This window comes from Dysidea avara, chromosome 2, assembly GCF_963678975.1.
Source record: "Dysidea avara chromosome 2, odDysAvar1.4, whole genome shotgun sequence".
Taxonomy (NCBI): domain Eukaryota; kingdom Metazoa; phylum Porifera; class Demospongiae; order Dictyoceratida; family Dysideidae; genus Dysidea; species Dysidea avara.
In genome coordinates this window covers 24,629,233-24,652,556 of record NC_089273.1, presented here as the reverse complement: position 1 = coordinate 24,652,556, position 23,324 = coordinate 24,629,233, and the positions used below count along the sequence as shown (strand labels likewise).

Here is a 23,324-nt window from a genome sequence, read left to right as displayed (position 1 = left end):
AATCAGTCTTACATTTGGACCCCAGCCTGCCAGTCAGCCTTTCAGTGTGTGAAGGCATTGCTACTCTTAACTCCTATTTTAGTTGCACCTGAATTTACACGACAGTTTAAGCTGTTTGTTGACGCAAGTGATATGGGTACGGGGGCGGTGTTGAAGCAGGAAGATGAATGTGGTATTGACCGTTGTGTTTGCTACTTTTCAAAGAAGTTTGATGAACACCAAAAGAGATATTCCACTATTGAGAAGGAAACTTTGGGTCTAATGTTAGCTTTGAACCACTTTGACGTGTATTTAAACCCTACAGTGATGCCAATAATAGTCTATACCGATCACAATCCTATCGTTTTCATCAATAAAATGAAGGAGAAAAACCAACGATTGTTACGGTGGAGTCTGACTCTACAGCAATATAATGTGGATATCCGTCATATTAGGGGCAGGGAAAATGTTATGGCTGATGCCCTGTCTAGGATTTGATTGGGACACTGACTTTAGCTTATTATGTACTGGACCATTGTGAGTTTTGTATTCAAGTTTTTGTAGGATTACTTTTCTTTGACTCTGTACTTTCATTTGAAATATTGTAACTGCCCTCCTTTTTAAGAGGAGAGGTGTCATGGTGTGTACTTTTTAGAGAGTCATTAGTGTGTGCACGTGAGCTTACCTCGTGTTGGAGTGTCGCCCGTATTGCTGCTAGAGCAGCTTGTTTTGACGTCTGTAACAATACGTAGCTGAACTCTCTACAAGGTGACATGTTGTAGCTGACTTCTTAACTCGTTTGTAGCTCAACTCTACAGGGAGGCTCGCTTATACGTAGCTGAAGGTGACTTCTAGTACAGTGTGAATTGTTTGCAACTGAACTCTCTACCGGGTGACTTATTTGTAGCTAAACTCTCTACAAGGTGGCTTGTTTATTATAGCAGAACTGTATATACAGTGACTTTTTTGTAACTGAACTCTCTACAGGGTGAATTGTTTGTGCAGTAGCTGAACTGTTTGCAAGATGACGTGTTGTAGTTGAACTCTTGACTTGTTGGTAGCTGAATTGTCTACAGGGTGAACTGTTTGTAGCTGAACTCTCTACAGGGTGAATTTTTTTTGCAGCTGAAAGTTAGGACCTGCCGATTATGCTGGCATAATACTGAGCATAATAGGTACCTGAAAGTACTGAGCATATTGCTAGCATAATATGTAGAAAACTTGTGCAATACTATAAATTCTTGCTCATAAAAATACATATTAGACAAAAGACTGATATACTCTAATAGAACAGTCAGTAACACTAATAAAATTATCAGGTAGCTGACTGTTCTATTAGAGTTTATCGATCTTTTCTGTGACATGCATTTTGACAAGCAAGGATTTACAGTCTGTGCTTCAACCACTTACTGTTTTCCCATATATATATAAAGTGCAAAGTTCTTAGAAAAACATGGGAACTGAGGTATAAATATTGAGCATAATTTGAGCATAATAGGTAAAATAATGAGATATAATCGGCAGGTCCCTACTGAAAGGTGATTTCTAATATATGTAGCTGAACTCTCTACAGGGTGACTTGTTGTAGCCAAACTCTCTATAGGTACGTAGGGCGACTTGTTCGTAGTTGATCTTTCTACAGGGTGACTTGCTGTAGCTGAACTCTATACAGGGTCACTTTTAACAAAGCTGAATTCTCTACAAGGTGACTTGTAACATAAACGCTCTAATATGATTATTCATACCTTAGCCGACTGTTCTATTAGGGTGACTGCACTATTAGAGTTTCTCGATCTCACACATGCTACACATAGTTGGTTTTCATACTATAACTCAATAGCTTTAAATCCAGTGTTCAGTATAAAATTTCTTACATGATCTGTCAAAATCACAGACCAACATGTAACATGGTCGGCCATTGGTACATAATAGTAACCAATTTACATACACAATGCTTTTTAAAAGCTTATTTTGATAGGTAATAATGTCAAATTTGGTCAGTCATTATGGCTTTTTGGTCGAAAAAGTTGGATGACAGGCTGTTTTTTTAGCTATGGATCCAATTCTTCTAAACTACTGAAAGGCCTTTCTAAGATGATCAGTCCATCTGTATATAGATTCTTAGCTCATTCCCTTGAGGGGTTTGCCCAGTAGACGTGGCAAGTAATCGTTAGCAAATCTTGATAGTGTAATTGTTAAACATTTTTGTTTTTTTTTTGCTGTATCTTGTGGTCTTTAGCTCAATTCCTTTCAAACCTCAAAAAGGTTGAGGTTCAATAAATTTCAGCTTTTTCCCATAAGCAGTTTACTGTGTAGCCATGACAACATAATGGTGTGTTTTTTTTGTGAATAATTGCACTCCTCGACTATTTATGGAATTCTAGCCAAACTTGGTATCAAGATGTGCCTTTATACCCATCCCCTTTATTTCAAGGTAATCAGATATTTGTGTTCACGTTTTATGGCAACTTTTGTAAGTGTGTAAAAAAAAAAAAGAAATAGAGCCAATTTTCAAAAGTATCATATTTTAGAAATGCTTAAAATGATTTTGCTTTAATTTGGTATGTATGTGGACTACTGAAGGAAGTGGGCTTTTCCACAGTAAAAATTGTCCTTTTTGTGAAGACAGCATGGAGTTACAAATGCATGAAAATCACGCTTTCTTTCTTCCTGTCAATATACTCATGGTGTGGCGTGTTGGTTTCTTGGGCCGCACAACACACTACCGTGTATCTTTATATCATGTCATGGTGTCCTCACCTTGTCTCAGTTCTCCAACAACTGATGATAACACACCTGGATCAGGTAGTAATGAAATGATCTTATCCAATTGATCACAAAATTCTGAAATGTCAGCTGTACATTTCACTTTCTCCATTAGACAATTCAGTATAGTTTTATTAGCAATAGTGTAGTTGGAACTAGAGAGCACATCACAAATCTGATCATCAGTTAATTGATCCTGTACAACTTGTAGTGTCTTCTCATAGTCACTAGGTAGTGACTGAACTATATCATCATACTTTGACCTCATCAGATCATAAGCTGAAACTGAATGGTTCAGTAAACATACTATTATTTTAATATGTACAGTACATCATTAATTATGTAAACTTATAAAATAAATAGTAGTGTGGTGTATGGGCAGATCAAAGGCAGCTGTGCTGCCAGTGATACAAACCAGATGTAAAAATGGTTGTAACATGGCTAAGTATCTCCTTTGGCCACACATTCTAGCCACAAATGAATTCAAAGCCATCAAAAGAAACTATGCACCACAGGAGTCACAATTTTACAGCTTCAGTTATGCACTTACTAGTTTGCAATGAAAGGGAAACAGCTAGTGCTGCCACGATAATGGATGTGTGATATAACATAGTGGTGATATAGCCAATCAGTTATATCGATGTATCATGATAATTATAGTATAGGTATTTGGCGTTTAATTAACTTATGTGTTGGTGGTGGACACATGCCAACCCCAAAGTAAACTGTGAGGTTTTAAGGTTTGTATGAAGTGCCAGCCACTTGTCTCAACTGTAGTAAAATGCATTTAAAACCTGAGCAGCTTTTACTTGTGGTATACGTACATCCACTATCTTACAATGAAGAGTATGTACATGTTTGCCTTACAAATGTTACAGTTAGTTCTATATCGTGATATAATTATGTTCATATCGTACTGGGCCTGCATGTGTGGACATAAACTATACCCTTTCACATTATAAGTCATATCTCAGTAATTGAATAGACTATTAGCATTCTGTAACGTTTAGTATGTAGCTAATTAAATGTGCAATAAGAGCAAAAATTGCATGGTCATAGAATGCTCACATAAAAAATTATAAGTCATGAAAATTCGAAAAAACAATGCAAATTTTATGTGTCCACATGCCCTGTTTTCACAGGCCCAGTCACATATACCACATGCTCTCGTTCGCCAGTAAAATTTAATTAAGACTATTTCTAGTATCAGCTACATATATCGCTAAACCACTCATTAATGAATAATACGTCAACTACTAGAGATGCAACAATATATCGATATATCGCGTATCATATCGATTTAAGACAATATTGCTGTATCGATACAAAGTCAAATCATATCAACATACCGTGTATCATATCGACATATTGTGGCTTGTTAACATGGCTGGCAATCAAATTATTGTACATTATAGAACTTTACGTGGGCGAGATCAAAGGAAAAAGTGTACTTTAAATTTCATAAAGTACACTCTCAGCCGGCCAACTGCTTCATCAACCACAAAGAGTGCTTTATTGCACCGCAAAGAGTGCTTTATTGAACGAATAAAGCACTCTTTATGGGCAATAAAACACAGTTGCCCACGTGCCTTAGTGTAGGCTAATAGCCTACGGGGCTCGCGCCAGTACGACTAATCACCCAAGCTGGTGAAGGCTGATAGCCTCGCCGCGCTGAGTGATCAATCACCCCATCCAATACGAGTTCTACCACTGGATTGCTTTTATAGACATACCTAAATGCTTCGATGATGGGTGGGAGAAGGTAACGTTGCTGTTACGTTTGTTAATGTAAACGGACAAGTCCTTGAGATATCACGGAAATACTTCACCATGTGACTCACAATAGAATCGATTGTGGGTTGCGAGCAAAACCTGCCAAGACGCGATGAATGTCTACCATGCCAAACTATGGTGAACTACGCGTGAGTTAGTTTGTTAAACTGGTTTGTGTGTGTTCAGGTTGCTAATAGTTTGTGCAATGTGTGTTAATTACGAGTTCTAGTGTATGGTGAAGCTACACGAGTAGAAAGTTCCATAAATCATTTAAAGCATAGCCTTGCTCGTGCTATATGAAAAATAAAGTACTCGGCCGCGCGTCCCGTACTTTATTTTTTATATAGCACTCGCGGCTATACTTTAACATATACTTGTGGTTAAACTGCGTAGTATGTAATGCTTCTCAAAGAAAAATTAGCTCACTTGTTTCTCTTTAAAAAAAAAACATTAAAAAACAATATAGACTATTATTGCTTAGACTCCACTTTGTATTGCACAATATATCGCTGTATCGTGATACACCAGCGGCAATATATCAATACGTCTACACATTGTATCGTTGCATCTCTATCAGCTACACTTGTAAATGAGAAGCAGTACAATGGCTGGACTAATTTACCATGCGCTTGTTTGTTGGGAAATGTACTACCAACATACAAACTAACTAGCTAACAATGAATTAGCAAATCATCAAGACAGTAATTGGTGAATAAAATCATTCCTTGAGCACAGTAACCATGCAGTGGTAGCCTGGCTTTCTTGCTTCCTCCCTGCTACAAATAGGTGCCTGTGATCACGCATTCCCCAAACCGCATATCAATTGCAACACATGCAATTGGTTCGTATGGGGTATCTGATGTGTAAACACGACACCCTCAGGCTTGTGGTCTGAGGGTGGAATGTTTACAAATCAGATACAAACTTTATGGATGTGCTACAACTATAACATGTACCACTACATGTTTTCACAGTTTGGCACCTAATAACAATAATAATAATAATATGTATAAGAAATTAAATTTTATGCATTTGTATTTGCCTGAAACAGACACAGTCAATCAGACCAGAGTGAACTTGTACAAATGCAGATATTGTATGTAGATTCTGTTGGAAATCTTCTAACATAATGAACTTTTTTTTCACATGTGTGTGACCAATATGCATGCATGCACTAATGTAAGCACACACACACACAAACTGTACCTTGGTGAGCATCACCAATTTCAGTACCAGGGGATGCTGGAGTGATTATAGACTCAGTAACACTGAATGTCACATCAGTTGATACTGGAGTAGAATTAGTGTGTAAATGATGACCGTTGCTAGTAACTTCACTGCTAATAGTTGTTGTGGTCATCATGGTTGTAGCTATGTCTATAGTAAAGAATAGAAATTCACATATGTGAATATTTTTTTATAAAATGACAAAATACATATGTTTGATTTATTACATTTAGATATATCTTGTTATTTCCTTTCTGTCATTTTAAATTTAAAAATCCAGAAATTCTGCTACAAACCTCGTGAAAAGACACAAAGTACTCTATCAGATGGCCCAAGAACATGATGCACCTAACTATTACAGCACATTATCAACTGAAAGCATGCAATTTTCATCCGTACAAAGCTCCATTCCAATTTTATGAAACTAAATGATTTTGTTAAAGTAGCATGGCACTTTGTATGCACAAAACTTAAGCATAATCACCTATGCAGACTTACACTTTTTTATTTTGTATTTGCTTTGTCATACATAATAATTCTGCAACATACATAATAATTCTGCAACATACATAATACATATGTTTATATGAGCCTTAAAAAATTGGCTTATTTTCTACTTTTTATAGGTTTTGCAAACTTCCAAAAGCTGCTAAAAATGCAAACCTATGCATTCATTACTCACATGTAACAAAGGTTCAAAAGCAAATCTTGATACCAAGTTTGAATATATACAATGAACAGCCACAGAGATTATTATAATTATTAACATAAATCATTGATATCAAGATACACAGTAGTGTGTCGTGTGGCCCAAGAAGCCAGCATGCAACATCGTTAGTATATTGACAGAAAGAAAACACAATTTTCATGCATTCATAGCTCTGTGCTACCTTCACGAAACAAAACAATTTTTGCTGTGCACACACCAGCCAACGTCAGTACTCCACATTCCAAATTTCAGCAAAATCACTTCAAGCATTCCCGAGATATGAGACTTCAATAATTGGCTTAGTTTCTTTATTTCCTTTTCTTCATCTGTTCGCATACTTACAAAAATTGCCATAAAACATGGACGCAAAATCCAATCACCTTGACGTTTGGCACACAGAAGGGGTATAAGAGTGCTTCTTGGTAAACCACTTATGGGAAGAAGCTGAAAATTGGTATTAAACTTAAAACCTTTGTGGTTTGAAAGAAATCTAGCTAAAGACAGTGTAGATACAGTGAAACAACCAACAGTGTGTAACAATTACACGATCGAGATTAGCTAATAAAAATCGAATACTTGCCACACTGCCAGAGAAACTACTCAGTGGAATGATTTTAAAAATCAGTGTACAGATGGATTAATCACCTAAGAAAAGCTCTTCAATAGTTTAGAAGAATCAGACTTAAAGCCACAGAGTTATAACACGAAATCCAACTCAGTGTACCAAGTGCGAGATCAAGATACTCTAATAAAGTAGTCGCCCTATTAGAGCAATCACCTTAAAAAGAGACCAGCTGGAAACAAATAACCTGTATAGAGATCAGTTACAAACAAATCATCCTGTAGAAATATTTGCTGGAAACAAATCACTATGAAGAGAGATCAGCTAGAAAAAAAGTCACCCAGCAAGAGAGTTCAACTAGAAATAAGTCACCTTGTAGAGAGTTCGGCTAGAAACAAGTCGCCCTGTAGAGAAATCAATCACCCTGTAGAGAGATCAGCTGGAATAAAACACCCTGTAGGAAGATCAGCTTGATAAAGTCACCCAGACTCACCATGTAGAGAATTCAACTACATTTCAAGTCGAGAGCTCAGCTAGAAACAAGTTACCCTGTAAAGAGTTCAACTACAAACAATGAGTGTTCAGCTACAGTTCAGTTATGCAAGAAGTCCCCTTATTACCTACGTAGTACATATGTGATCATTTTATTCAGTGTTAAATATACCAGACAGAAAGCTATACATAAAATATTGTGATTGCTTCTTTTGTTCAACAATTCCTGTAGAGCTGAATCTACCCAGCCATCACCGAGATATGCGTCTTCAAAGTTCATCTTATTTTCTTACATAAATTTTCTTTTCGCACACTTTAGAAAAAATGCAATGACTCACGCGTGCTTTAGTCGATTGACTTCAAATTTGGAGGCCAGCAAGAGTATAATGCAACACATTTACATCTCAATTTGCATACAGATCGAACTAAGAATAATGGAATTATGTGCAATTTTGAAAATTACAAATGCGATTTGTCGTCACGCCTACAGGGTAATCCACTTGATGGAATACCTTGAAAATCGTTCTGTACATAAAGCCACTATCATAGTGCAAAACTTTTGTGGTTTGAAAGTACTGAAAGTACTAGCTAAGGAGATATTAAGCAAAACCAAAATAGAACAGTCATTGAGAAGTAAAAAACGCTTGCAAAAATGTCGGAAAAACATTCTCAAGGGTTCGAACCAGGGATCTCCACACTTATATACTCAGCCCTTTGCTACTCAGCCAATGCTATCAGTTGCTCACCTCACTTACGTATGAATTCTGGTTTAGTACACTACTAGAATGATAACTCTGGTAAATCTATCCACTCAAAAACAACCAAGCTGTAAAAAAGAGTGCGACTTTCAAAAGCCTGGGTGAAAAAGTTGTGAAATCAAAGGTGGCGGCCATGAAATGGCTGCAATGCTGTTAATGCTAACAAATTTAATAATGACTCTGTGCATTAATAAAATTCATTATCATTAACATCAAGGCGGTGATTTCATGGCTGCCACCTTTGATTTTGCAACTTTTTTCACCTAGACTTTTGAAGGTCACACTTTTTTTACAGCTTGGCTATTTTTGAGTGGATATCACTACTTTTGTATTTTCAAAACCAAGGTTGTGAGGCTCATCTACAGATCATAGCTAACTGCTACAGGAACAATGATAATCATACAAGTGGTACAGAAAATAATCTACCCCTCCCGAACAGCTACCAACGAAGAGAGAAAACCATCAGTATTATTGATGAAAAAAAAAAAAAAAACAATTTAGACAAAGGTGTCCTTGGTTGGACACATGCTACAAAAATATACCACAAATATTATTTGCTAGTTCATGCATGCATGATGGTTAATATACTCGCATATAAAGGTCTATATGTATATATTTCCACTACAGTGATTTATATGAAAGTGAATAGGTATGCATGATCATAGGATATTCATATTGAAAACTTTTGCATGTTTTTGAAACAATTAAAATGAGCTGAGTGTTCCTGTAATTTATGTGGACTCCGCTTGTATTGTGTGTTATTGCAGATTGAAACAAGGATTGTCTACAGTAGAATAGCCTATTGTACCGAAGAACTGTAGATGATCAAGTAATGCTCCACTCCTATATTTCTTGGAGAAGCCAAAGGATGCTACATCAGGCCATAGCATTGACTAGAACATTCAATTTTGCAGTGACTGTTGTATTAGAGTATTTTGATTTTCATGCAAATGTGAAAAGATGCAGTTACTCAATTTTAAACACTACACTTTTTTTACTGGGATATAATTTCCAACCTGTTGTATCACAATTTTTACTAGCATAGCACTTATTATGATGATTATGATGATGATGATTGGTAGGAGTCGGTCATGCTAGTCTGCTCGCAGACCGCACTAAGTTAATACTACCAATATACCACTGATCAATACGAAAATGGCTCCGATTTGATGAAATAGCTACTAGACTGAGCCTCAAAGTGTTACAACAATAATATGGTGCTAATGCTCTAATAGAGCGTACGGTTCTGCTTTCGCTGAAATCATCTAATAGAGCACACATAGATTGTTCTAGAACAATCTAGATTTTCTATTGGTAGATCAGTTTTATTCATTAAGTAAATTTAAGCTATAATTTTCATTTATACGGTAGAAATTAAGTAAAGTGATCAGCAGTGGTTCAGTGGTTAAGGATACAGGAATTAGGAATGGAGATCCTTGGTTCGAAATCTGGTCATGATCAGTTGCTTTTTTCAACATTTTTATGCACCTTTTTTACCCCCCAGTGACTGCTCCATTACAGTATCTCGATCCTGTGATTTTACACTTGTTTGGTTTTTGCTTTATAACTTTGTAGCTGTAAGTCTGTTGCCGTTCTAACCATTAAAAGGCAATGCTACGATGATCAGTCCGTGCACACACGAATTGTCAAGTTATTCCTCTACTCGGTTTACCCTGTAGCCATGACAAAAGTTTCATCTTTTTCTATGTGAATAAATGCTCATAACTCCTTGGATAGTTGTCAGATTCATAGCAAACTTGGTACGCGAATTCACCTTCATACGCGAATTCACCTTCATACGCTCTTCATTTGTGCCAAATATTGATACAATTAAATTACACATTTGTGTTTATAGCAATGTTTGCAAAGTGTATGGAAAGAAATCGAAGCCCCCGTAGCCCCCCTAGGGCTTGAGGAAAAAAATGAAATTAAAACAAAAATTTAACCACTCATATCTCGGAAATGGCTGGGGCCATTTCCTTCAAATTTGGTATGTGGCGTCGCCTACTTGGCGGGCAACTCTGCAGTGAAACTGGTTCCAATTGGATAAGGGATCACAGAGCTACAAAGGTGTGAAAATCGCATTTTCTTTTTTCCTGTCAATATACTCATGGTGTGGCACACCGGCTTCTTGGGCTGCACGACACACTACCGTGTGTCTTGATCAGTGGAAATTCTAGAACATTCCATATGTGTTCTATTGAAGTGCTCAGAAAAGATGTGTGTTCTATTAGAGTACTAAGTATTACAAAAAAATAATAAAATAGCCTATATCAAGCATGTTGTGTAGCCAAGTACAGCTCATTGACTCCAGCTCATTGATTGAATTTGATCTTAATATTTGTCTAGCACTTTAACATCTTTAGTACTGCTAGGAGAGTGCTGGGAAAAATTAAAATAAATCTAAAAAATAAAAAGTTTTCATGTATCCATAGCTCTATAGTGCTTGAATGGTATAATTAACCATTTCTGCTGTGGGGCAGGGTAGGGCATCTCCCATTCCTAATTTGAGTCAAATCTACCCAGCTATGTATCATTGGAGTATACAAGCCTTCAAAATTTAGTTTTGTTTCTGTTCTTCATATACGTATATAGCCATGCAGTCTTTGACAATTCTTGTAGTAAAGGGGAAAAGTTAAAAGGAATCATCAAGGCCAACCATAGGTGGCTTTGGAACTTGCAATTACAAAAAGAAGTGATATCTGCACAAAAACAGCCAAGCTATGAAAAAGGTGCCTGGGTGAAAAGTTGTGAAGTCATAGGTGGCAGCCAAGAAATGGCTGCAATGATGTTAATGCTAACAAATTTTAATAATGGCTGTGTGCACTGTTAAAATTTATTAGCATTAACATCATTGCAGCCATTTGTTGGTTTCCACTTTTGGTTTCACAACTTTTTTCACCCAGGCTGTGCTTTTGTTCACAGCTTGGCTGTTTTTTGTGTGGATAAGATATATTCTTGCAAGATATTTGACCCATCCATCATTGAAATATTGTAATCTTTTCACAAAAGTTATCAATGGTTTTGTGTACCAACTAAATAAAGCATCAAGTTGTTGCAAGGCTAACAGAAGTGTAACTCAGAGCAAAATATGTGACAGTTTCAATTACTGTAATTCACTTTATTTTGGTGCAAAAAACTTAGTGATCGTGTAAAAATATTTTCATATGATTTACATGAATGACTGCTCTATTAGAGTAGTTCGATCTTATGCAAAAATTTTCATGCAAGAAAGTTTCATACAAGTTTTGCATACGAAAATTATTTTACAATGAAAAAAAAGCAAATTGTATACAGCACCCTGACATTCATCCTTGTGCTGCACTTACTCTTATCAGTAGTAGTAGTAGTTACAGTTCTACATCTTCTACCAATAACTTGGTGGCGACTACTAATGGAGTAGTTGTCTGTTCTGTCATCTGATGGTCCACCATCAACACATCTGATAATGATATTGTCTACTGCATGAGTGTCTAACTGGTTAACACTGTTTGGCATGTTCAGTATGAGTGGATGAATGTTACGGGTAGTGTCTGAAAGAATAATGAAGGAGAAATTTACACATAATATACCAACAATGTGTATGTACAGTATTAACAAAGAGTTAATGATACAACTTTTATAAACCAACCATGAAGAATAAAACATAGTGCACAACTCAATTTATGACACTACATAACTATGATTAACTGACTTTGTACACTTCTTGTAATTGTGTTACAGGAGTGTGGCAAATCTATAAGTAACAATTTGCTGGCACCCCTAATATTAATTCAGGAAACTTAAATGTCCTCCAGATCGGGCTTAACTTTTTGTTTACTCACTTTTTGTAACATAATTATGACTAGTGAATTGAGTATACTGGATTAAAAGGAAGAATGATACCAGGCTAATTGTTATTGTCTTCATATCAGGTTGGGTTACAAGGATAAAATGGCTGTTTTGGACTCAACCCAAGAAAGTGATTGTCACCAAACAACATTTTATTAAGGAAAAATGAACTGTTTTTCGTCTATTTGTAAATGTTGTGTAATACTTTTATCATACTCATAAGCATAGCAACAAGGAGGGGGATAGTTACAAGGGTCAAAGCCCCTCCATTTTTTATTTTAAATGGGGTTTTGTACTTTCACTTTAAAATACAACAGTCAGATACTCTTAATGAGCAATCATGCACTCAAATTATGATGCATTTTCTGAATCAACAGAGTTTAGTGATTATTACGTATGAAATTCAATCTAAAAAGGCTATAAAATTCTTGTGGGCATGCCCACAGACCCCCTTAGTAAGCACATGCTCTGCATGCCGTGTGAGCTTTACACACTGTATACATAAAATTGCATCGATTCCATTCTTAGCCCCCTCACTTTAAATTTTATAGCTACTCCCTTGATTGTACTTATCAAAGTGTCAAAATCATTGTGCCCATGCAATTTTTGCTGATTATCAGCCATAACTCACTGAAATGAACTAGTACTACTTAAGCATCTACTCCTTCCCTTGCTTCTGATAGTGTGCTCACTTTCAGAGAGATAATTTCAACAGACCTCAGGCATAGTAAACCAGTACTCCAATGGTTTGCATACACTTTTTGCCCCCGTGGAAGTGATTACAGCAAGTGTTACCATTCTATACAGCTTGAAACCAATACTGAGTAACAATTATGTACGTAATCAAGCTTTGCTAATTAATGCTTGCCAAGCCTACCAAGCAAACCGCTTAATGAAAACCAGTACATACCTAGTTACATACGTAGATTAACCATCGTAGAAAGGCTTCACAATGGCATAGACAAAAACCATTGAAATGCAAAAGCAAATACGTAGGAACAATTGTGTGGTCAAGATACTCTAATAGTGTAGTCAACCCATTGCTGCAGTCTACTATGTAATACATAAGTCACTCTGTTATAGAGCATTCATAATACAAATCAGAAAAAATTCTTAAATATTGTTAATCACCAATTAGTCATAACGTAGAGAGTTCGGCTACATTGCAAATCACCCTAGGTTACAAAGTCACACTTCAGAGAATTCAGATACATTAAAAGTTACCTTGTAGAGAGTTCAGTTATATTACAAATCACCATGTAACAATACCAGTCACCCTGTAGAGGGCTCAACAAAAAGACAGTCAATCATCCTGTAGAGAGTATAGCTAAAGTATGTTACCCTATAGAGAGTACAAGTCACCCTATAGAGAGTTCAGCCATTTTAAGTTACAAGAGAGCTTAGCTGAATTAAAGTCACCCTGTTGAGAGTTCAGCTACAGTTTGTGAAAATTAATACCATAAAGGGTTCAGTTACATTACACATCATCCTGTACAGAAGTTACAAGTTACCCTGTAGAGAGTTCAGCTAAGTTAAAAGTTGGCATACAGACAGGTTTAATGAGAAGGTGTGACACTATATTGCATCATTTCAGCAAATTTTTGTAGAGCAAAAAGATCGGGAAAATCATTGTAGGGCAAACGTTTTCAAAGTGTTTCTACACACTGCAATACTGCATCAAGTAATCACTACCCGAAATATAAACATAGTAGTCATACTTAATCAATACTTGAGATTTGCTGAAAAAAATAACGAGGTGATTTTTCTGTAAGGTGGTTTATGAACACGGAATTTAAATTACCTCCTAAAAACTCAGTTTAGTGTTTGAAAGGTAACTTATTTTACCATGCCTGAGTTAATTAATGGTTTTAGTCCTCAAACTACCCATTTTTATCGTTGCTTGATTAATAAGTTTCAGTTGATATCACATTTCTTTTGCCCTACAAAAGTGGCTGGTGATTTGTGAATGTGACACATTTTTATGACCACACCTCTTCATTAAACATGTCTACAGAGGGTTCAGTTACATCATAAGTCACCTTGTAGAGAGTTCAACACAGTTTGAAGACAATGGTACCAGAAAGAGTGAAATTCTATAAGTGATATAAATGGCAATAATTTCTATACAGGTATAACCAAACATCAAACATATTATGAGATAATCTATACATGTATTTAGACCACAAATACTTGAATTTCATTGGCCACTTACAGGTATTTAAATCTACGGGCCTGTAACATTGGTAACACATGGGCATTCAATGCATGAGCATTTAACTAGATAGCAAGTGCTGTTACAGGTATAGTGGGCTTGTTTCTAGTAATGAACACTACATTGCTCATATCACAAACAGCTGTGAAGGTACAACAAGCAGTAGTGAAGGTACAACAATGAGCTATGGTCTACATTAGCTAGACATCAAAACACAGAGTTCCACGGAATTTAGTCAGGCCCTATAGTAGCACCCTCATTTCACTCGGACACCACAACACAAGGCCTTTCGAATTACTAAATCCCGTAGAAACCTGTATTTCTATTGAACACATGCTTAGTAAAATGACACAATCATAGTTGAAACCAGGTAAACTGAGATGACCTACTGATCTGGATAGTAATATAGATCAGACCAAGGTCTAACCCAAGGTCTGACCTAGTTTTAAGTAGAGGTGTGCATAGACAAGCTTTATTTATAAGTACACACTTGTCTGCAATGGGTCAAACAGTAGCATTTTCATGTCTTATAAATTGAAAAATTGTATTGTACATGAAATGGTCATCTGATAATTTCAAGATACGTATAGTATATATGTGCATTACCAAGAACAGAATGATGGAATACTCTAACTGAACAGTCAATGGCCAAATAGAGTGATCACAAAACAATTCCAACCGCATATAATAACCCTGGACACTATCATATCATACCTGTCCTCAGTTTATCAGTAAGATTAGGCATTACTGATATCATGTTAAATAAGTAACAGAAATGTTTGTAATCTCTTGTAGTGTCTAACTGAACTAGTAGAAGGTTAATAATCCTCTGACATCTGATTCTTGAGCTTTCTCCATTGACAATAAATTTCTCCACATCACTAGGAATTTCTATGTGTTGTTTTAGAATTTTGATGGTCAGTTTACAGTTAGGTATTAAACTCTGATACAACAAGTTGTAGTATCTGATCAGAAGTGAAAACTCTGTTAAATATAATAATACTATAATAGGTCAATTATAATAGTTATCTTACCAGGTTTTCTCATAATCACATCAATCACTTGTGGTCCATACAAACAGTCTGGTTTACTAACTACTGTATGGTTGGTTGAGTAGTCTTTAGTAGCTAGTAATCTGCTGGAGCCATCATCTGTACATATACATACATAATACTTGTACATACAATATTGTTATTATTATTAGTACTTTACAGTGGCCAGCACTGAAGGTCTGACAGCAACATGTACTGCAGCCTTAGGATTACCTAACCTAATTTCAAGGACTTATACTTAATGACTTGACTTAATGACTGATAAGATGTAACAGAAAAGGGACCAAAGTAAGGAAAAATCCCTCCAACCCCAGGATTCAAACTGCAGTATAGTCCATTTGTAACTTCACACATGCGTGGCATATTTTGTGTGGTGTCACGCGTTGTTCTGCATGGGTAAAGCTGAAGATATGTGTGGGTATACAAAAAGTAAGAGTACACAAACCACTCATGGGTGTACAAAAAGCCACACTCAAGAGAATGCCATGGCCATGTGCAGGCTATTCCACCACGTATGTGTCTCTGAGTGATTGTTAAGCCTATGACGCATTATACTTCAGAAGGCTCAGTCTCATATAACAATGGTGTTATGCCTGGTCTCTTAGGGTTACAGCTAGTTGGTCATTAAACAGAACAGGACAAAATTAATGCTTTTGCACATGTGCAAGAATCCCTATTACATTTGCCATGCAATGACACCCTGTCCGTTTTCTAGCTCACTAGCTAGGTTTTTCACATTTTTGTCAAGGCTATTAATATTAAGTGTTGTGATGTCTGGAGAAAACACCAACTTGCTATTATTCAAGAGGGTCTACTGAGGATGGAAGATCAATTGTCCATGTTCTGTACTGATGTGGAGAATTTGATGCACACTTGCCTTCCAGAACAGGAGGCACAGCTTCCTAGGGAACAACAATTGCCTGACATTATTATTATTATTAATGTTTTACAGCACATAGGTACTGAAAGCCAATGGAAAGTACTGCCAAAGGCTAAATTACACTAACATAAAATTAATTAACTACAAAACTTAAAGTACACTAGAAGATAGAATTAGATAATTAGTTACAGAACTGATTGGTTTCTTATAGGAAAAGTGGAGAGGTAAAGTTATGGTGATTTGTCGTAAAGTGGAGGTTTTGTCGTTCTAACACACTGGCTACAGGAACAGAGGTAGTGGAAGGTATGTACATCATTGTCATTAAACTCTTGTATGAAGTGATTCCACATATAGATGTACAATTTGTGCTTGATAGATGTTATTTGAGCTGTTAAATCCACTGTAGGTAGAGAGTTCCACAGGCAGGGTATACGGTGGAAGTAGAAATGATGAGTTAAGTTTGTGGAGCACCTGTGGTGAACCAACTTTGCAGATGAACCGAATCTAGTGTTCGATGAGCTAAATTGTAGATAGTTGTTAATATTGAAATGAGAAGTTGGTGACTTGTACGACTTGATGAAAAATAAGATGTCATTGATTTCATATATATACATTAAAGGTAGCATCTTTAGGGTCACCAAGCGAGACTTATATGTTGAATGAAGTCATTAAGAATAAATTTAGTTGCTCTCCTCTGTATTCTTTCAAGAACGTTTATGTGTTTGATTAATGAGGGCCTCCAAATTTGGGAACAGTATAGGAGCTGAGATCTCACAAGACTGATGTATAACTTTCTTCTAGCTGAAATTGGGCAACTAACTGAGAAGCTTCTTCTTATGAGACCTAACATCTTGTACGCTTTACCTGATATTAGTTTATAATGACTATCCCAGGATAGATCCTGTGCCACTAGCACTCCGAGATCTTTAACATACTCAGCAGTAGCAATGGGTTTGCTATCCATTGTGAAAGTGGTGTTGGATGTGTCAAGTGTGGTTCTGGACCAAAACTGAATGTGGACAAATTTTGCAAAGTTAAAACTAAGGTCATTATTTATAGACCAATGAAAAGCGTTGTTTAAATCTTGTTGAAGGAGATCTACTTCAGATATGTCTGGATTGATTGTGTGTTTAAGGCACTTGGTATCATCTGCAAAAATAAATGGTAGAGAGGACTTTAGGCAGTTAGGAAGATCATTGATGAAAAGGACAAAAAATAGTGGTCTGAGAATGCTGCCCTGTGGGACACCAGATAGGACAGGGAGAGACTCCGAGCAGCTGTCATTTATACGAACGTATTGGTGCCGATTAGTTAAGTAAGCCTTAAACCAGTTAAACAGTTTTCCAGCAATTCCACATGATCTCAGTTTGAGCAATAACTTACAGTGAGACACAGAGTCGAAGGCTTTTTTGAAATCTAAGTAAATAACATTAGACATCTTGTTGTTTTCTTTGGCATCAAGAAGCTCATTAATAAATAATAACAACTGTTGCAGGGTGGAGCGACCAGGTAAAAATCCAAATTGATGTGGAGTAAATGAGTTTGATAAAAATTGAGTAGTTTCCTTGAAAATAATTTTCTCAATAACCTTGGAGACATGACACAAAAAGTGCTGCCCGTAACAGGTGTTGATGACAACATCATTACAAGGCAAAGATGAATGGGACACAAACTCAATGACCACCAAGGTGGATCGCCCAGGTAAAAAACTCTGCCCAACTAAAGTCGAGAAGAAAACAGAGAACTTCCTGCGTGAGGTATTCAATCCCTTGGATAATGAAGATCACAAAGAGATCAGAACAACGTTGATCATACCAGATACATCAATTACTACGCTGCTTTGCCTCAATAAAGTCATGGCTGCAGAGTGCTCAAAGAGCACAAAATCCATGGACCACACAGTCTCCAAGATTCAAACATTCTTCTTAGATGCCATGGGCCCACTGACTGGGCTAATTGATGGAATCAACAAGGGGAATGAGATTTCCATTGAGGATGTGAAAAGTGAAGTGAAGGCTGCATTAACCCTCATGGGGAATGTCTCTTCCCATTGTAATGCAAACAGAGAAGGACCTATGTGCTTGAAGAGTACAATAAGGATATAGTCTCCTTCATTCAAGATCTGGAGCTCTTTACATCAGCAACTACTGTACTACCATCTTTTTCTGAAAAGACAGCGAAACACCTCAAGCAGCTTCATACTCTCAGAAGGCTTGAGGTACCCCCAAACTACTCAATATTTCTCTAAGGCTCTCCTATACTGCACGGCAAATTTTTATAGGGATTCTTGCGCATGCATAAAAGCACAAGTACTTCATATCCTGTTCTATTTAACAACCAACTAGTTGTAACTATAGGAGGCCAGACCTAACACCATTGATATCCTTGACTTCTCCTTCTTCATATACTCCCAAATAGCATGCATGATCTAAGCCATTTGGCAATTACTCTAGAGAAGAACAATGGGAGTTACTGATTTATGTATGGTAAAACTGTTATTGTTAAGTTTAAATGTATTGTTTTCAGCAGCAGCAGCAATGCCTTGGAATAAAGCTCTACATAATTTAATTGTTGTTACATCAGTACTGCATCTTAGATACTGAGGTTGGGGTTCACTTGTGGTAAAGCAATGTACAGTGGGTAGCTACTGTACATACAATAATGAGGCTGTACCAACAACTTAACACTTATCAGTATAGATTAGTTCTGTGAACTGCTATGCAAAAAACCAGTTATTAACAGGTATTGTCTAGGTCAGCCAATTACTAGTTAAGAAGCCTTTAAACTGGTTTTTCCCACCCAACCATAAATTACCCCTACTGACAAGTGTTAACATCATAACATAACCTCAAAGCATGAGTAAATATTCGATTGTAATAACTATTATTACCGTAGGGCTACTTATTTTTGAAGATATAAAATTTCGTGGATTCTCAAAATTTAAATTTGCTTTACAGAAAAATATTCATGCAATGGAAAACAATTTCAAGGTTATGAAAATTTAACACATGTAGCACGAGGTGACAACATTCTCAAGATGTGTGATTTATTTGAGTACTCGTCGGTGATCCGAGGGAATCACAGCTACAAAGATATTTTTACGTCTACAATTGGAAAGACACTTCAGAGCCAAAGGGAAACTGACAATGATTATGATAGTTATGTTGTGGCTATAATTGAAAATGATACTATCGTTGGGCACGTGCCTCGAACCATTTCGGTACCTTGCGATTTGTGCCCTCTCAACATCATCAAAGAATTTGTATGGACCCCTCTTAAGCTGTGTCCCATCATTAATGGAGTCCATCACACGTTGAACTTCCTGCTAGCAGCAACTATTCCACCTGTAGATATAACCTTAGATAAACTGCCGTAGGTGATGGTAGAGGAGTCTTGACCTCTCGCTCAAAGTAATTCCAAAGAGCCATTTTACCACGTGTATATACAACTAAAATCTTTAGTTTCCATGAAACTGGGTATACAGAAATTATGAGGGTATTTATTTTGAGGTTTAATAATTGTCCGTGAAATCCACCAAATTTTTTATCCTTGAAAATAAATAGCCCAAGGGTATAAGACAGGATGTTGATGGTCACTTTGGTACCACCCTAAAGCTTCCAGCAGGCATGTTGAGTATCATTATGTCTGCCAATACCACTGTATTACACAGAAATCAGTTAACCAGTTAACTGCCAGTTATTGGTTACCAGTTAACCAGTTTTGAATTTGCTATCAGGTTTACAGCTATTATAGTATGGATATTAGCGCACGGCAGGGATATTTGCTTCTTATTGTTCAGTACCGCATTGTCCCTACTCTAGTTTAAAATTCCTAATACTTGTATGTTGGGGATGCAATAGTAACAGCAATCAAGTACGTAAACAGTTCCATTATAATTCTTTGTAATATGCAACATAAAAGTACAGTAAGCAGTACAACAGAACACTTACTGGTTACAAGATGTGACTCATCAACCGTACTGTTATCAGTAGAGTTCTCCATAATAACAGTGTTGTGTTCACTATCATGTGAATACTTTTATATGTGTAGCTAATCCTGTGGTTGTAAAATAGTTATACAGCTACATTTTCATGAACTTATTCAGTAACAAAACAGTACATATATGTGTGATTGGGCTTGCTAAAACAGGGCATGCAGGCATTGCCAGTTTATAAAACTTTCATGATTCATAACTATTATTATGCTATTATGCTATGGCTATGCAATTTTCTTATTTACCAGAATTGAAATTTTCTTTTCTGAAGATGTAGCCCGTTGTGCTACAAGGTGTAGTTTGTGTAAACATCCAATTTTTGCATGCCTAGTCACATAATTTATTTTATGTACATCATATACGTACATGTATATCTGCTTAGAAAGAGCAATGTGTTAAACTGTCAATGTTATGATGGTAATAAATACCCCATTCCATAGATATAGACTCATTACACAGTATAGTTTTATGTCCAAGCTGTGAGCTGAACAAAAATCACCTGGTATTAAACAATGACCTTATGTGCATAGCAGATGACCACAAGGTGGTTATGATTTCAACAAAGCAAATATTTTTGGGAAAATACCCACATGTTTGGTGGTCAGTATGGCCATAAATATGTTATTGACTACACACAATTCTGCTGTGGTGCATACTGAATCAAACCAAAATTAATACTGTTATCATCTCAATATACTACACAGAACCCAAAAAATATGAGCTGTAAAATTTGAATGATTATATGGCTCTTAATCGCAGAGCCAGTCATGTATTATGTTTAACTTTGCATACAGTGTATTTTAAGGAGATTTATATGTCAAATGAATGTTGTTAGTATTCATTATAAGCTTTAAAGGGTATAGGCATAAACAGTGGACCCAGAACCTGGAGACCCAAGGGTAACCAACTCTTCTTGAGCTTTATTTGCTTCTATTTTATAGAGGGAGGGAGTTTATTAAATCTGTACTAGATATCGCTGCAAGTCAAATTACATAGTCAATCCACTTTTCGCTGTTGTGGTGTTTGTTTAGAAATTATTAAGCTCCTCTGGAAGCTGACCGCATTGGGGTACTCATGCTACATAATGAGTACACTAGTATTAAAATAGCTTCAATGACTTTAAGAGATCACTGCAAGATACACCAGCGATAACCAGATTTAGTGCATCATGTGGTACATGAATGCAAAGAATAATTATATTAATGCCAAGCCCTTGATTAATACCCCCAGTTACTTAGAATAAGTGTCCTATGCTAGTCCAGATACTTTTTAAAGTAGGTGCTAATAATTTGTAGTTGATTCGGGCTTTGTACAAGGTACCATGACAGAGAAAGAGTAGTCTCGCTATCTGAGACTAGCCATGCATGTGACTCGCAGAGATATCTAATACAAGTATAGTGTATGAAAAGTCGGGTCTCCAGAATTGACTGTTTATATGTACCTTGATTTTAAACTTAAACCAATGATCAGGCAGGGTAAAATGTACATAACATGATCATTATCATAGAGAAATGTAGCCACAAATTAGCTAGCTACTGATGTGTTGTTTAACATAAAAATAATCATGGAGAGGGAACTGGGAGAGAGACAAAGACATATTAGTAACCAGATTTGCAAACAGGGGTCTGCTAGCCACATCAAATTCTATGACCTTTCAAATACCATAACTTAGTATTGAAGAAATATAATGAATCCTCCATTTTATTTAATTTACACGATGGACTGGATGTAGCTAACTGTACTACCAGTCTGAATGTTTGAATTAACAGGTATACCCAATCACTGGATTGACTGGACTATTGGACTGAAGTACTGGACTGGATGAACTTACTAAACAACAGGAATGGCTGCACACTTTACATTCGCAATCATTGCAAATTATGGATGTGGTAAATCAAATGAATAAGCAGACTGCTAAGAAGCTAAGTTACAGTGTATTGTAAATGTAGCACCCAAGTCATAGTGATATGTCACACAATGCTTATGTCAACTACAAGGAACTCTCAAAACCAACCCTCACTGAAACATAGTGTTATACAAATGCATGCTATAATGACAAAAGAAAGTTTTAGAAGATGGGCAGATGCATTAAATAGCTAGCAGTGTCAACATTTCCACAGTACTATAGTGTGTATTAGTGTTATGAATACTGATTAGGCAAATGGTAAACTACACTGAGACTCTGTGAATAATGTGCAATGGATATATTAAATATGGCCATAACACAATAATGCAAACTTTGAGTCCGGTAGTCCAGTCAAACGAATGGATAAATCAATCAACGAATCGTTCAGCGTTACATTGCAAACTTTGATTCACCCGTGTAATGGTTAAACCAGCTCAGTGATGATCTTTATCATAGCATAAAACATACATCTTGAATAATCTACTGTTATTCATACAACAAATGTGAAACTAGTACCTGCCGAGGGCTATGACACCTCTACGACAAATCCGGCACGTACGCCCTTCAGCTACCAAATCACAAATCAACAAATCTCGAGCGATTCGCCCACGAAAGTAGGGTCTAATTAATGCTGCTTAAAAATTAGTCTCGAAAACATATTTATGAACAATACAGCCTCACAGTGATACAATAATAGTTCTTAATAATGAACTAGTGTCCTTCAGAACCCAGTAATAACCTTACAAATCACACTATGCCGGGCAATCACGCGCGACTTTCAAATCACAAATCCAATTTCAAATCACAAATCAAGTTTTAAATCACAAAATGATTTCAAATCATGTACAGATTCACAAAGGTGTCATACCCCCGGTACCTGCCGCCGTATGGGCGTACGTAGCTACAGTAACGTACGTGTATATACGTATCTAATCCAAAACAGCCAAGCTGTAAAAAAAGTATGCCCCCTCCAAAAGGCTATGGGGAGGGCTATGGTGAAAAAAGATGTGAAATCCAAGGTGGCGGCCAAAAATCGGCAGTGATGGTAGGTTAATGGTAAAAATTTTAATAACGACAATTCAGGTGAATTTTGTGCCAAGACCAAGTGGCACCAAATTCACCTGGATTTCAGGAGCTGGCAAGGGGAGGGGCACAAACAGGCCAAGTTGTAGGAGAGCCATGA

At 36.6% G+C, this 23,324-nt stretch overlaps 1 protein-coding gene across 4 annotated transcripts in view; it reads right to left on the bottom strand.

Annotated features, from left to right (window-relative positions):
* The window catches only part of LOC136246918 (uncharacterized), a 40,512-nt gene extending 17,581 nt beyond the window's left edge, over nt 1–22,931 (bottom strand). The window contains exons 1-10 of one of the 4 annotated variants that reach the window (XM_066038515.1): nt 22,823–22,924; nt 22,658–22,772; nt 22,474–22,586; nt 20,192–20,297; nt 15,344–15,460; nt 15,024–15,293; nt 14,137–14,190; nt 11,596–11,799; nt 5,725–5,895; nt 2,740–3,030 (exon numbers count right to left, since the gene is read on the bottom strand). In XM_066038515.1, coding sequence (XP_065894587.1) covers nt 2,740–3,030; nt 5,725–5,895; nt 11,596–11,799; nt 14,137–14,190; nt 15,024–15,293; nt 15,344–15,460; nt 20,192–20,243 — 1,159 coding nt within the window. In that variant the 5' untranslated portion in view covers nt 20,244–20,297; nt 22,474–22,586; nt 22,658–22,772; nt 22,823–22,924. Of the gene's footprint in view, nt 1–2,739; nt 3,031–5,724; nt 5,896–11,595; nt 11,800–14,136; nt 14,191–15,023; nt 15,294–15,343; nt 15,461–20,191; nt 20,298–22,473; nt 22,587–22,657 lie in introns of all 4 variants that reach the window. The other 3 variants (XM_066038514.1, XM_066038517.1, XM_066038516.1) reach the window with 3 other exon arrangements.
* Nucleotides 22,932–23,324: the final 393 nt, after the last annotated feature.